The 15,884-nt window shown below is 34.6% G+C and overlaps 1 protein-coding gene across 3 annotated transcripts in view; it reads right to left on the bottom strand.

The window, feature by feature from the left end:
* The window catches only part of LOC137405437 (sulfotransferase 1C2-like), a 28,313-nt gene that overhangs the window by 4,570 nt on the left and 7,859 nt on the right, over window positions 1–15,884 (bottom strand). For 2 of the 3 annotated variants that reach the window (XR_010979758.1, XM_068091697.1), the window contains exons 4-7: window positions 13,310–13,505; window positions 10,764–10,964; window positions 6,549–6,604; window positions 3,442–3,621 (exon numbers count right to left, since the gene is read on the bottom strand). Coding sequence is in view for 2 of the 3 variants with exons in the window: in XM_068091697.1 (XP_067947798.1) it covers window positions 3,442–3,621; window positions 6,549–6,604; window positions 10,764–10,964; window positions 13,310–13,505 (633 nt within the window). In the remaining variant the exon portion in view is untranslated. Of the gene's footprint in view, window positions 1–3,441; window positions 3,622–6,548; window positions 6,605–10,763; window positions 10,965–13,309; window positions 13,506–13,686; window positions 13,821–15,884 lie in introns of those variants that run through there. The other variant, XM_068091698.1, reaches the window with a different exon arrangement.

Raw genomic sequence — 15,884 nt, 5'->3', positions numbered from 1 at the left:
TGCACACGCTAAATGTGCACTTTTTATTATTAATTAATATTACCTTTTGCATTTGTTATTTTTTGAGTTTTCCCACGACCAAACAAGAGTGAAACGATTGATTGGGAGAATTATGATAAATGCACATGTGCACACAACTCCCGAAAAATTATCCGTTAACGGCCGTCACCAAACCCTTGCAACGAAATCCTATCAACAAATTTAACTATTTTTCAGTAAAGTCGTTCAAGTATAATAATGATACAAAACGCATATAAACCTATTTAAATATGTTACCAAGCCTTTGAAAGGTTGACGCAAATACCTAAAACTAACCCATCTAATCGGATTATACATAAATAGACAGATTTATTAGGACGAAAATCGTCACAAAACGCCTGAAAAGCTTCGTTTAATAAAAGTTAAGACCGGAAATTGAAATGCCGAGCGACAGAGAATAGAACGATAAAGTCTTGCCACAAATCGCCACAAAACGCTTGAACAGCTTGGTTTATTAATAGTTTTGACCGACCTACGAAACGCCAATAAAGCCGTGCGACAGATAGTAGAACTGTTTACTGTGTACTGTTTGTCTACTGTTTGAGGCGTAGACCGATTTACAGGTACGAAAATGTGGTACACAGTTTATCAGCCTACGTTTTTGTCCAATTACCGAAGGTTTTTCAAATTATCTAGAACATCAGCCAGATTTCTTTACATCTTATCTACAAGGTAGGGCGTTACTACAACGCCCTTTTATGACAAGAATATTTCTTTATTTCACTCCAGTTTGGATAAAACTTCCAGACGCGTAAATGCCAACGCTTGCTCTCTGTTACATTTCGCTGTCAAAACCATTCTACATTCATCACAACACAACCAACTTTCAAACTGTATATTACACATCAGTTTGCCGTTTAACGTTTAATATTGCATTTAGATTTACATTTGCAGAGATATAATAAACATATTTCTTTATCGTTGGCATTGTTGTTGTTAGTTAAATTACGTACAGTAGGTTAGGTCTACGGCTTGAATTAATATTTATTTTAACCAACAACCAACTTTCAAATTGTGTATTACACGGCAGCTTGCCATTTTACTTTTAATATTGCATTTCAATATAATAAGAGATTTAATAAACATATTTCATTATTGCTGTTGTTAGTTAAATTACGTACAGTAGGTTAGGTCTACGGCTTGAATTAATGTTTATTTTATTATTGTAAAACATAAGTTTGAGATAGTTAAATATTTATTTTATTAATATTTATTTCTGTTACATATCGCTGTCAAAACCGTACTACATTCAACACAACCAACTTTCAAACTGTATATTACAATATATTTTACTTTTAACATTGCATTTCAGATATATAATAAACATATTTGATTATTGCTGTTGTTAGTTAAATTACTTACAGTAATTTAGGTCTACAGCTTGAATTAATATTTATTTTAACCAACAAACAACTTTCAAATTGTATATTACACGGCAGCTTGCCATTTACTTTTAATATTGCATTTCAATATAATAAGAGATATAATAAACATACATGTATATCATTATTGCTGTTGTTATTTAAATTACGTACAGTAGTTTAGGTCTACAGCTTGAATTAATATTTATTTTATTATTGTAAAACATAAGTTTGAGATAGTTAATTATTTATTTTATTAATATTTATTTCTGTTACATTTCTGTTATTTCTGTTGCGTCTTTTTAGAGTCGTACTCTCTCAAATTTATTTTATATCATCTCAAACAAGTCTCATTTACATTATACTCTGTCAATTCCTGCTGAGAACTACTTTTTCAACAACCAACAGTACCCTTTCTTTTTTCCATTATTACTTTGGTCGTGGGCTGTATGACAGTGGAATTTCTAGTATTAGAGGATAATTTTTTACCATTACCTATTTTTTTAATTTTTAAATTTGCCGTTTAAATTTAAATGTGGCATTCCACTCATATTTCCACGTTCAGTAAATCTGTAAAAGCTAAATGCTTTTTACATGAACAAGTGTGTTATCTGGAGTAGGAATTGCTTCTACATTCTCTTTCCGTTTGGTCAGACAAAGTATCAGGCAAAGAAAGTCAGATATCTCATTTTTACATTTGTACCAGAATCGAGAGGTACCAGTATTGTTCATCAAAACTTTGAATACAACAAGCTTCTCCTACAACAGTAACCTTTTTTATATGCACACTTCCATGCACTTACTGTTTATTTTTTCTCTTAATTTATTTGAACTGCACAAAACACTTTTCTCATGATACGAAGTTTAAAAGTTAGAATGGTAAATTTTGTATCTATTAAATAAAAATAGATTTTTTGTGCAAAGATTTTTTTATTACCCGGACAATGCCAGGCAATTAGCTAAAATAGTTATATGCATATATTATTACATAGTTATGTGCATATATATACATATAGTTCATGAGCTTGCATAGCACCTGACAAATTTGTACAATGCAATAGGGATGTTTGGAAGGCCAGCAGAGTTAGTCGATCAACAGTATCGACTTCATGTTAATACGCAGTTGGAGTACATATGCAAGTTACGATTTTGAAGCATGCCAATTTACCGTATGCATGAATTGTGGAGCTTCTGATAATGCATCCCAGTGGGAAATATTCAGTAGAAGTGCAATTGCTGCAGCAGTAAATGTCTACTGTACATTAGAAAGTTGTAATGCACTGCAAACTGACTGCGTACTGCCCTGCAATAATGCCATGCAGTTTAAATGCGTTCCAACCCTGCTGGAGAGAGCATTGTAAGATTGCACTCACAGTACTAAGGTACTGAGTTTTTTATGCATATAGTTTGTGATAGGTACCATCTCGCTCAGTATGTCATATATTGAACTTCATCATTTTCATTCAAGCTTATATAGCTCTACTAGTGCTAAGGAGTGATAACACTATCAGTAGGTCGGGTTCATTGCCTATCCACTCTCTGCTAGACTTGTATAGGCAGACACGAGCTACAAGCTTGGCACCTGGATCATTTCTAGAGTTAGCTTTGGTTCAACAGCTTAAACTAGTTAGCACAATCTACTCCAACAACCCAGTAATTTACAGATTTTTTTAAGGTGATCATGGCTTCCTCTGTGGCTAAGCAAGCATATGGTTAACACGGCAGCAGTAGTAAACTGGCATATGCTATCTAACGTAACTCTCATGTAACTCAGCAGCAAGATGATCAGTCAAGTAACTCAATGAGAACTGTAGACAGCAGTGGACAGAGATTGAGAATTATGTTTTTTTGACGAAAGTGCCTATAACTACAGCCGTCATCCACAAGGTTCGTAGCAGATAGCAAATGATTTACGTACATATTCCTTGGAAAACCGGCTCATGAGCAAACCTACTGCTTTGGTTTTGTCAAATATACAAACAGGGTTTTCACATTGCTGAAATTGAGTCAAAGTAATCCTTCTGTTCATATATTCGCTTACCATTTTCAAGTCCTCATAGAAGACAACAAGTATGTTAGGATCATCTCTGAGAGACCACATGTATTCTATGTAGTCAAAGTAGCTCCCATATGGTAAGTCTTTGTCATGGAGGAACAACTCCATAAACTGTGCAAAGGTCAAGTTTTCAAAAGGATTTGGTTCATCTTTCATTGACATAGTCTGTAAAAAATAAATATAATTTTACTTGAGCTCCCTGTACACTAGCCAATAATATGTTAGTAGTTTAACTTGTTACTAGGCTAACGTTTATTACTGACAATTAGCTTCATAAATAAAGTCATTACTACACATATTTCAAGTGAAAATACCGTAAAACCTCTAATTAAGCGCCATGGTGCTCTATTTTTCAACCCTTTTTTCTATAGTGGTGGCCAAATAGAGGTGGTGTTCAATTAGAGGTTTTACGGTATTTCAAGCGAAAATATGTTTGAAGTTCTTATTGATTGTGCGCGCTAGCTTGTTGCGTATGATGAATGGAAGCACACGTTATCTACTCAGATTGATCATTGCAACTGTACAAGCATTTGCAAATTGAGCAAGTTCAAACCACAGTTTAATCAATTTTTTAAACAATTCAATCAGCTAAAAAGAATTTTTTAAAAACTGTTGACCTATTATATTTTAGTTAAAATTGACTTGTAGTGTAATTGCGCACACTAACTCTTTATTGGTTAGTGTACTCACAGCTTTTGATAAGAAGCATTCTACTTAATACAGACAAGAATAACTCTTGTAAAGTCTCTTTGTAAAGTCTGCTTTAATCTTTTGATGATCTGCTAAGAGCTGATAGCGGAAAAACAAAGAGCATTAAAAAGTATGTTGATTGCTTGAGCGTAACATAGAGTGTTATGCGCGCTTACAGAAATTTGTAGAACTATTTCAACAATGCTGGGTATATCCATTTTTAATTTCATTTGAGAGCAGTTTCCACTTCTAATTAGCCTAAAATCTTGAAGACTTTTACTCTGAAATATTTTTATCAAATCAATGGGCAAACAGTAAAAAAATTGCAATAGAAAATCTTTTTAGATTTCAAATACATTGGTTTGACCTTGAAATTCAAACTACCAAATCTGCTGTTAGTTCAATAGAGGTCATAACAAATTCTGAGGCTGTCTTCAGTAAAACTGAGAATGATGAAAAGCCAAGGCATAAATGATTTGAAATATCATAGCAATTGAGAAATAATTTTTGCATTATTTTCATGTGAATTGATGTCCAATTTAATTATTTATTAACCCAATTGACCATGCAGAGGCGTTCAATACTATGTTTATTCAAGAAGTAACATGTTTTATAATGCGTTTTATAAAATGTTTTATAAAATGTTTTATAATCATTAATAAAGAAGCCCCACAAAAATGCTTTACTGCTGAGAGCCTCGGTCTACATTGTGTCTACCTCGTGCCTACATCGCGTCTACATTGTGTTTACATTGTGTCTACATTATGTTTACATTGTGTCTACATTGTGTCTACATTGTGTCTACATTGTGTCTACATTGTGTCTACATTGTGTCTACTTTGTGTCTACATTGTTTCTGCATTGTGTTTGCATTGCGTATGTTTACTACAATGTTATAGCAAGCGAGCTTTTGAAAGAGAGAGTAAAAATCATGAAAAAGAAAGATAGCTCTAAAGAAACTCAAGGCATTAACTGTGTAACCTCATAGAGAACTTAGCTACCAAAATATAGAAACTACCTCTTTGCATTCATTAATCGATAAATTGCTCACTAAGCCTAGATAATACATAGCGTGATGTTTTGCGCATTTCTTCATTGCCTTCATGTATCTGACAAAGTATTTGCGGTCCAAAATGTCTACATATTCAGAGCTCATAAACTTCTTTGCTTAATCTCTCATGCTGAACTGCTTGGCTACCCAATAATTAACTTGTAAGATTTGATCATGTTATGTTGAGACCATCTCTTATGAAAATCATATAATTCTAGCTACGCTTTGTTACATATAATGACATAATCACATAGGGAGTTAACTTACTCATTCAGTTTCCATGGCAATATATATAAAAACAGCCTTAAATACAGTTGGCCAATATTGTAGGTAACTGATTTCGTAAGCTCTAGTTCACTGCCACGCTGAAACCAAAGCAGTTCAAGAAATAAAGAACCTTTGACTGCACTTGAAAACTTGTTGAGCATGGTGATTGTTTATCTACATGTATGTAAAACTTTAAATATGGCAGTTTATATTATAAAAGTTTTGTTTTAGTTAGACTTTAAACGAAAAATATGTTAAATTTTATCAGAGCTATTAGAATTATGAAAGACTGCAGTGCAAATTACGCCCCAGCATCTTTAATGATGGTTTACAGCAGATGAAATCTCCGAAAATCAGTTTCCAATCAACAAAAGCTTTTCTGTAAAATCCTCCGTATTTGAAAAATTAAATGACATACAAGGAACTTTATTCAAACGGTCAGATAGTTTGGTGCAAATATTTTCGATGCAATTCTACTCAAAATTAGAACTGGGAGCATTTAAACATTGAGACACAGTAGTAGTCCATAGAACACCTGACACAAGCTGTCCATAAAGCATATGACACAGTAGTCTATAGAGCACCTGACACAGGCTGTCTATAGAGCACCTGACACAGGCTGTCTATAGAGCACCTGATACAGTAGTCTATAGAACACCTGATGCAGTAGTCTATAAAGCACCTGACAAGCTGTCTATAGAGCACCTGACACAAGCTGTCTATAGAGCACCTGACACAGTAGTCTATAAAGCACCTGACACAGTAGTCTATAGAGCACCTGACACAGTAGTCTATAGAGCACCTGCCACAAGCTGTCTATAGAGCACCTGCCACAAGCTGTCTATAGAGCACCTGCCACAAGCAATGTTTAACTGCCAGTTACATACAGTTGTTGGCTAGTTCTGTGAGGTGAGAACAATAAAATTATATCTACTTACCAGGGGAGCTGCTGCTAAAAATGACTATAGTAAGTAGCATTTTTCCTAAAACACCACAGAACAATAATTTCTTTGGTTACAAATTAAAAATGTTTCGCTGCAGAAATTCTGCCAAACTGAACATTTTGACATCAAATAACACTTACTATATTCTTGTAGTGGTAGTAGTAGGACACGCAGGTGTCCTTGGGATTTCTCATCACTGAAAACATTTAAATAAGCATTATTAATACATGTACATGAAGAAATGGCATTCCCTATGAGTTAAGGACAAACTTGCAATCAACCCTTTTGATACAGATCCCAATAACATCAGGTTGAGTGTTCACATCTTCAGAGTGAATCCCAATGAATCTGTACAGTATTTAATTTAGATAGACCTTTTAAAATCTTTCTAATTATTTATAAAAAATGTCCAACAACTATATGACTGCCACCTAGCCAACAAAAGCTTAAGAATAATAAAATCAGAAGCCACATCAATCTTAGTTTTGACGAAGCTACTCTCAAAACGTCTGTCTATAATAAAATTTAGAGTGAACCTACGCAAACACTGTTTTAGATCTCAGTGTATATGGTATCTTAATCCCATTTTTACCAAGTAATCCCACGACCAAACAAGAGTGAAACGATTGATTGGGAGAATTATGATAAATGCACATGTGCACACAACTCCCGAAAAATTATCCGTTAACGGCCGTCACCAAACCCTTGCAACGAAATCCTATCAACAAATTTAACTATTTTTCAGTAAAGTCGTTCAAGTATAATAATGATACAAAACGCATATAAACCTATTTAAATATGTTACCAAGCCTTTGAAAGGTTGACGCAAATACCTAAAACTAACCCATCTAATCGGATTATACATAAATAGACAGATTTATTAGGACGAAAATCGTCACAAAACGCCTGAAAAGCTTCGTTTAATAAAAGTTAAGACCGGAAATTGAAATGCCGAGCGACAGAGAATAGAACGATAAAGTCTTGCCACAAATCGCCACAAAACGCTTGAACAGCTTGGTTTATTAATAGTTTTGACCGACCTACGAAACGCCAATAAAGCCGTGCGACAGATAGTAGAACTGTTTACTGTGTACTGTTTGTCTACTGTTTGAGGCGTAGACCGATTTACAGGTACGAAAATGTGGTACACAGTTTATCAGCCTACGTTTTTGTCCAATTACCGAAGGTTTTTCAAATTATCTAGAACATCAGCCAGATTTCTTTACATCTTATCTACAAGGTAGGGCGTTACTACAACGCCCTTTTATGACAAGAATATTTCTTTATTTCACTCCAGTTTGGATAAAACTTCCAGACGCGTAAATGCCAACGCTTGCTCTCTGTTACATTTCGCTGTCAAAACCATTCTACATTCATCACAACACAACCAACTTTCAAACTGTATATTACACATCAGTTTGCCGTTTAACGTTTAATATTGCATTTAGATTTACATTTGCAGAGATATAATAAACATATTTCTTTATCGTTGGCATTGTTGTTGTTAGTTAAATTACGTACAGTAGGTTAGGTCTACGGCTTGAATTAATATTTATTTTAACCAACAACCAACTTTCAAATTGTGTATTACACGGCAGCTTGCCATTTTACTTTTAATATTGCATTTCAATATAATAAGAGATTTAATAAACATATTTCATTATTGCTGTTGTTAGTTAAATTACGTACAGTAGGTTAGGTCTACGGCCTGAATTAATGTTTATTTTATTATTGTAAAACATAAGTTTGAGATAGTTAAATATTTATTTTATTAATATTTATTTCTGTTACATATCGCTGTCAAAACCGTACTACATTCAACACAACCAACTTTCAAACTGTATATTACAATATATTTTACTTTTAACATTGCATTTCAGATATATAATAAACATATTTCATTATTGCCGTTGTTAGTTAAATTACGTACAGTAGGTTAGGTCTACGGCTTGAATTAATGTTTATTTTATTATTGTAAAACATAAGTTTGAGATAGTTAAATATTTATTTTATTAATATTTATTTCTGTTACATATCGCTGTCAAAACCGTACTACATTCAACACAACCAACTTTCAAACTGTATATTACAATATATTTTACTTTTAACATTGCATTTCAGATATATAATAAACATATTTGATTATTGCTGTTGTTAGTTAAATTACTTACAGTAATTTAGGTCTACAGCTTGAATTAATATTTATTTTAACCAACAAACAACTTTCAAATTGTATATTACACGGCAGCTTGCCATTTACTTTTAATATTGCATTTCAATATAATAAGAGATATAATAAACATACATGTATATCATTATTGCTGTTGTTATTTAAATTACGTACAGTAGTTTAGGTCTACAGCTTGAATTAATATTTATTTTATTATTGTAAAACATAAGTTTGAGATAGTTAATTATTTATTTTATTAATATTTATTTCTGTTACATTTCTGTTATTTCTGTTGCGTCTTTTTAGAGTCGTACTCTCTCAAATTTATTTTATATCATCTCAAACAAGTCTCATTTACATTATACTCTGTCAATTCCTGCTGAGAACTACTTTTTCAACAACCAACAGTACCCTTTCTTTTTTCCATTATTACTTTGGTCGTGGGCTGTATGACAGTGGAATTTCTAGTATAATTTTTATGGTTTTACATTTTTATTTTATTTACGTATTTTTCAGCCAGCGTCAGTTTTTTATGAGCCTATATACAAATATTTTATTTCTCTCACTGAGACAAAATACACACACACTTACTTACTTACACTCACATGCTTTCTTATAAAATGGTAATGTGGAGACAATTTCTCTCGGGCAGACACTATATAGCCTATACTACAATTATAAAGCTATTTCTTGTACTTAGCCCCACTTACAAGCAGTACTTGTTTATAAAAGTCCGTCCTTTGATACAAAATTTATATTGAATTTATATTTTAATTTATATCAAATTTAAAATTTGATATTTAATTTGATGCAACAATGTAAAATACACTGGTAAAATCAAAAAATTAAATCAGGTTTGAAAATTTGAAAAATGTAAAAGCTCCAACTAATTGCAACTTTGGTTATGAAATCTTTAATTATTAACTGCACAAAATTTATCAGCTTGCAGAGAATTCTGTCAGCTTTGCATATTTACGCATATTTATTTAGCGGTCAGCTATAGGTTGGAGACAAAATAGAGCGGTTTTTTGCAGCAATGTCCGATATGCAAATTTTGTTGCCAAATAGCGCCGTATTTCCATTACTACAGTTCCCATGTTCGCTAAGTCATCAAAGGGTTAATGCGTATTTCTAGGTTGCAACAATGACTGTAGATGTCCCAAGTAATAATTTGTCAGAATTTTTGGCATACTTGATACACTAGAAATTCCCCTGTCATACAGCCCATGACCAAAGTGATATTGGAAAAAAGAAAGGGTACTGCTGGTTGAGAAATGCAATATTAGCAGTCAAATGCCACTGCAGTGCGATAGGATAACTGCAATCGTGGCTGCAATGATAGCTGTAACGTACTGGGTGTTATTATGTACAACAGTAATAATGAAAGGAAAAGATTATATGTTTATCTCTCTCCTGCAATAAAAGAAATGCAATAATGGAAGTAAAATGGCAAGCTGCTGCGTAATATACACAATTTGAAAGTTGGTTGTGTTGAATGTAGAATGTTTTTGATAGCAATCTGTAACAGAAAGCGAGCATCAGCATTCACGCGTCTGGAAGGGTTCTGCAAACTGGAGCAAAATAAAAAAGTTTTCTCGTCACAATACGTACGACTTAATGGTTCTACTCTCGGTCACACGGCTTTATCGGCGTTCCGTTGGCCAGTCTTAATTTTGATTAAATAAAGCTTGTCAGGTTTTAATAGCGATTTTAGGCCAAATTAATCTGTCTATTTATGTATTATCCGATCAGATGGGTAAGTTTTAGGATATTGTTTACAAATTTCAAAGACTTGGTGACATATTTAAATAGATTTATATGTGTATACGTTTATATCTAAACGACTCCATCGAAAAATGGTTAAATTTGTTAATGAGATTTTGATACAAGGGTTTGCAACGGTGTTGATGAATAACTTTCGGGAGTTGTGTGCACATATGCATTTATCATAAAGCTCCCAAACACTCGCTTCGCTCGTGTTTGCCATGGTGATTGTAGTGTGTCATGACCAAACACGAGCGAAGCAAGTGTTTGGTCATGGGCTTACTATCAGTCCGTTGTGATACACCATTATTTCTATGAAAAGAAGTTGATCCAGTTCAAGGAGTAATACTGACAAAATTACTATCGTCTATCGCTGATGGTCTGTATTTTTTGGGATAATCCAAGGTCTAGATTTACTTACAAGCAACAGTTTTCCCCTTTCTGAACTCTCCTGGAAGAACATCAATTCTATAGTGAGTGTTTAGAACTCTGGGAGAAGGGAACACCTTGTTACTCATGCCAACAGGGCAAGCATCTACCATCAGAAGGGTTTTAGATGCAGAGATGTAGTCTGCTGAACCTTTGAGCAGCATCATCATTGTCTCCCACATAAAGTGAGTCCCTGAAAGTAGTAGAATATCGTAACATATGTAAAATAGTTAAGTAGTAGACTTTTATTAGGAACTCTCTCCTCCCTTTTACCCTTTCTCTCTCCCTCTCTTTTACCCTTTCTCTCTCCCTCTCTTTTACCCTTTCTCTCTCCTCCCTTTTACCCTTTCTCTCTCCTCCCTTTTACCCTTTCTCTCTCCCTCTCTTTTACCCTTTCTTACTACCTCTCGTTTGCTCTTTCTTTCTCTCTTTTGCTTTTTTTCTTTCTCCTCTCTTTCCTCTCTTTCACACACACTCTCACTCTTTCTCGTTCACTCTCACTCATACTCACTCATACTCACTCATACTCACTCATACTCACTCATACTCACACTCATACTCACTCACACTAACACTCACTTTCTCACACTCACTCTCACTCACTCACACTCACACTCTTTCACATTCACTCTCACTATCACTCTTTCACTGATTTTTTTTACTTCCATCTCCTCCTTTCTCTTTTTCCCTCCTTTTTTTCACAACCATTGCTGCATTACATTCACATATTCTAGAACTTTCTTTACTGTAAGCTACTGACTGAAAAAGATCAAGTTTTCAAATAATCTCTTGAGATTTGAGCTTGGCTTTTAAACATATACTAAAGCGACCTTGTAACTGACTTTCTCTAGCCAAGAAAGGACAGCATATCTTCAAATCTATTTGGCTGCCTTCATGTTACCTAATCTGGTGTTTACTATTGCTAGAAAACTTTGAATTTAGTATAGTCAACTATAGGCTGCTGTGTATGATAGTGTTTGCTTCGAAACTGGCAAGAACTCACCTATATTGCCTCTATATAACACACTCAGCTATTTACTCTGTCACTAGTGGAACACTTGAATAAACATGCTTTGTATCTTGAATGAAACTTCATCATGCCTGTGTACTTAGTTTTAAATGCACCACATGTTTCCATTGTGCGGAGAATGCAGATATGGAATTGTGCACATGTTGAGTTGCCGTGTGATAGGTGTTTCAATGGACATCCGCATGTTGCGGGTTATCGCAAGCGCTTTATTAAAAAAAGATAAGGAATTCTATGCTAGACGTTATAGCAGCTTCCAATCAAAGGAAATCGCCATAAATTATACACTTCAAATATTGTTCATAATGTCTTTATGACGAACCACAAATAAAATGGTACCAAATATTTTAGAATCCGCTGGCTTTCCGTAAGAAGCCCTGTCTCACAATTTAACAGTCGATTGGAACTTGTCTTGGCTCATTTCTTCTACAAAACCTGATATTTACTTGTAGAAGATGTGCAATGATGCACGTGTGGGGAACTCGTAAATAAAACTAAGAAATAATTATGCTATGAAATATACTGCTTGACCACGTAGAACAAAAACATGAAAATATGAGAAATTACAAAATTCTGCTTAAAATAAAATTTGGCGGTATGATATATTAACAACTCAGGACCAAGAATTAATGTTTTATAAGTGGTGAGATAATGGCTACAGATTCCTGATCCTCTTTTCCAAACTTTAATACTAGTAAGGGTATTACTGTGTTTACCAAATCTTTACTATAATAAAAGTGGTGGCTGGCTGTTTCAGAAGTCAGGGTTAAAGGTAAGAACAAAAAATTTCTCCACACAAGGCTCAAACCTGTGGCATTCAGTTTGACCAACACTAACATCTGCACCAATCAACTGCCTTCCAGCATTGCAGAATAATTGTGTACATACTTATTCTCTATACTTGATCCGCACACCTGATCGTCTTTCACAGCCAGTAGACTGCAAGGGTACTAGTGTATATAATATACGTTGGCTATATGAGTATAGCTCATTTTCACCATTACCTTGAAAAATTAGTCATTATATTAATATTTATTAACCCCTGCACTTGGCCATTCCATCAGTATCTTAGCTCAACGCACTCTAATTTGGTGGAGCTCATTGCAAAAATCTTCAATGTAAGGAAGTAGAAGGTCTTGCATGCATAGTCTGCTGCTAAAAGGTAACATATCATTTTGTTGTAACTTCTAGTTAAATTTTCAAAACACCACCAGTTGAATAGAGGAGTGCATTTCAACATCTGAAACAACTCTTACGGTGGGCTCAGAGTCACTCATTCATGTTTTTAAAAGTAGAAAAGATAACTCACTAGTCTCATGGCATTACATTTGTTTTATAACGTATTAGTCCAAAAAAATTTTATTGATTAAATCTTGTATAGACTGGTTGTCTTATACATGTAGCTGTAGATAAGCATATTTTGTAGAGGTTGATAAAGTTGAGTAGACACGGCATACGTATGAACACAAAAGGCAAAGGAAGTTTCAGTGTATTCAACACTTTATACTTACCACATTTAGGGAATGTTGCAAGCAGAAAATCGGAGTCATTCCATTTGTATGTTTTCAAATCACTTTGAATTCGTTGGAATTTTTCGGCGTCCATAAAAAAGGCAGGAACCTGTACTGACCCATCTTCATTGGATAAATACTCCCCAGTGACAGACCCACACATAGGATGTTTGGGCAGATTGGCCATGACTTCTTCCTACAGGAAACGCAGCTTAATGCAGAGCAGGGAGTGAAAATATTATTTTAGCAAATGCACACCAATTAGTGCCAATCTTTTACAGGCTGTTTCAGTTTGGTTAGCATAATTTTACTACACAGCAACAATATGGTTAATAAAAGCTTTTAAGTAATAATAGCGCATACTCACAACTGGCCACAACTATTGCCTATGATTGATTATGTCCAGCTGTAGGCTCAAACTTTATCTTTGATCTGACAAGTTTCTATCCGAAAGCTTCACCTATGACAGTGCAGTCGAGTGAAACGTTAAACTTCCAATCAGAAATCTAAGCTTAGGTTCTGCATAAAATTCTGGAATACATGTATTGGCTAAAATCGTTCTGCGTAGAAACACTGTTTATTTGAGGTATAGCCATGAGAAAGTGGCCCACTTAACGGATGAGTGCCCAAGTCAGTACTTCAGCAGCTACGCATGAGCTTGCTTGTTGACATTTTCTTTCAATTTTTTTATTGAAAGGCTGTTTCGGTATAGCAAGCACCTGGCCATAAATAATCCTGAAGTTGTTCACCCACTTCAGCTATAGTATTATAGTTGGTCATTTCGACGAATGACTACAAAATTGAAGTTTTGATATAATTTCCTTCACCAGCCACCTGCTTCATTTTGCCATCACTTTTTCTACGTATTTGTACAAACCTTAGACCAGTTATCGTTTCTTCTCTCTGTAATTGTACAAAAGTTTAAGAAGCAAACTTTCAGTGCCTACAGCTGGTATGGTACATGTACATAATGATAAACCAGATTAATTGTTATGCTCTTGTCAGCACTGCAAGACACATTGAACAATTTAGTATATTGTTTCGAAAACTCAGACACATGGCATTCAGCTTGACCTACAATCTAACTTGTACACTCTAACTTGTACACTCTAACTTGTACACTCTAACTTGTACACTCTAACTTGTACACTCTAACTTGTACACTCTAACTTGTACACTCCAACTTGTACTCTCTAACTTGTACACTCTAACTTGTACACTCTAACTTGTACACTCTAACTTGTACACTCTAACTTGTACACTCTAACTTGTACACTCTAACTTGTACACTGTAATTTTCTAAACTCTAACATTCTACTCTCTAATATTCTACTCTCTAACATTCTACACTCTAACATTCTACTCTCTAACATTCTACTCTCTAACATTCTATACACTCTAACATTTTACACTCTAACATTCTACACTCTAACATTCTACACTCTAACATTCTACACTCTGGCATTCTACACTCTAACATTCTACACTCTAACATTCTACACTCTAACATTCTACACTCTAGCATTCTACACTCTGACATTCTACACTCTAACATTCTACACTCTAACATTCTACACTCTGACATTCTACACCCTAACATTCTACACTCTAGAATTCTACACTCTAACATTCTACACTCTAACATTCTACTCTCTAACATTCTACTCTCTAACATTCTATACACTCTAACATTTTACACTCTAACATTCTACACTCTAACATTCTACACTCTAACATTCTACACTCTGGCATTCTACACTCTAACATTCTACACTCTAACATTCTACACTCTAACATTCTACACTCTAGCATTCTACACTCTGACATTCTACACTCTAACATTCTACACTCTAACATTCTACACTCTGACATTCTACACCCTAACATTCTACACTCTAGAATTCTACACTCTAACATTCTACACTCTAACATTGTACCTCTTACATTCGGCACTCTAACATTCTACACTCTAACATTCTACACTCTAACATTCTACACTCTAACTCCTTTTCTACTTGCAGTCTACATGCTAATGGACCACCTTCCAGCATTACAGAATAATTGTGTAAATACATAATCTTTGTGCTTTATTACCTTCACCCCCCCCCCCCGCATGCCTATCTCTTGGTCATTATAGACTACCAGGGTGCTAGGATTTATATTAGGTACATATGTATAACTCTTCATCATATACTTATGCTGAAAAATTAGTCATATTGTTAATATTTATTAACCACAACACTTATTCCACCAGTTACATGTATCCTATCTGTTTTCTAAAATATCAGAAAGGTGATGTGAAGTCATATACAGCTATCTCTTCTCCTTCACCCTAATCCCGAGCTTCGTTTCCTTCACTACCTTTTTCTATCTAACCACTGACCCCTTCTCTCTTTCCCCCGCAGCGGCACCCTTCTCTCGCTTCAACCCTTTCCTATTAATCGTCGCTCCCTTCACTTTCCGCCCCATTTTCTCTCAACCCCACCTCCTTCTCTCTCTCACAGCCATTCTTTTCTTGGTCAGCCCCTCCCATTCCCTTTAATTCCCTCTTTTCTCCTTATCAGACTCTGTCTTC

The sequence above is a fragment of the Watersipora subatra genome, chromosome 9 (assembly GCF_963576615.1).
Source record: "Watersipora subatra chromosome 9, tzWatSuba1.1, whole genome shotgun sequence".
In the NCBI taxonomy this organism is placed as follows: domain Eukaryota; kingdom Metazoa; phylum Bryozoa; class Gymnolaemata; order Cheilostomatida; family Watersiporidae; genus Watersipora; species Watersipora subatra.
The sequence above is the reverse complement of the archived record's forward strand: the minus strand, read 5'-3'. Positions and strand labels throughout refer to the sequence as shown.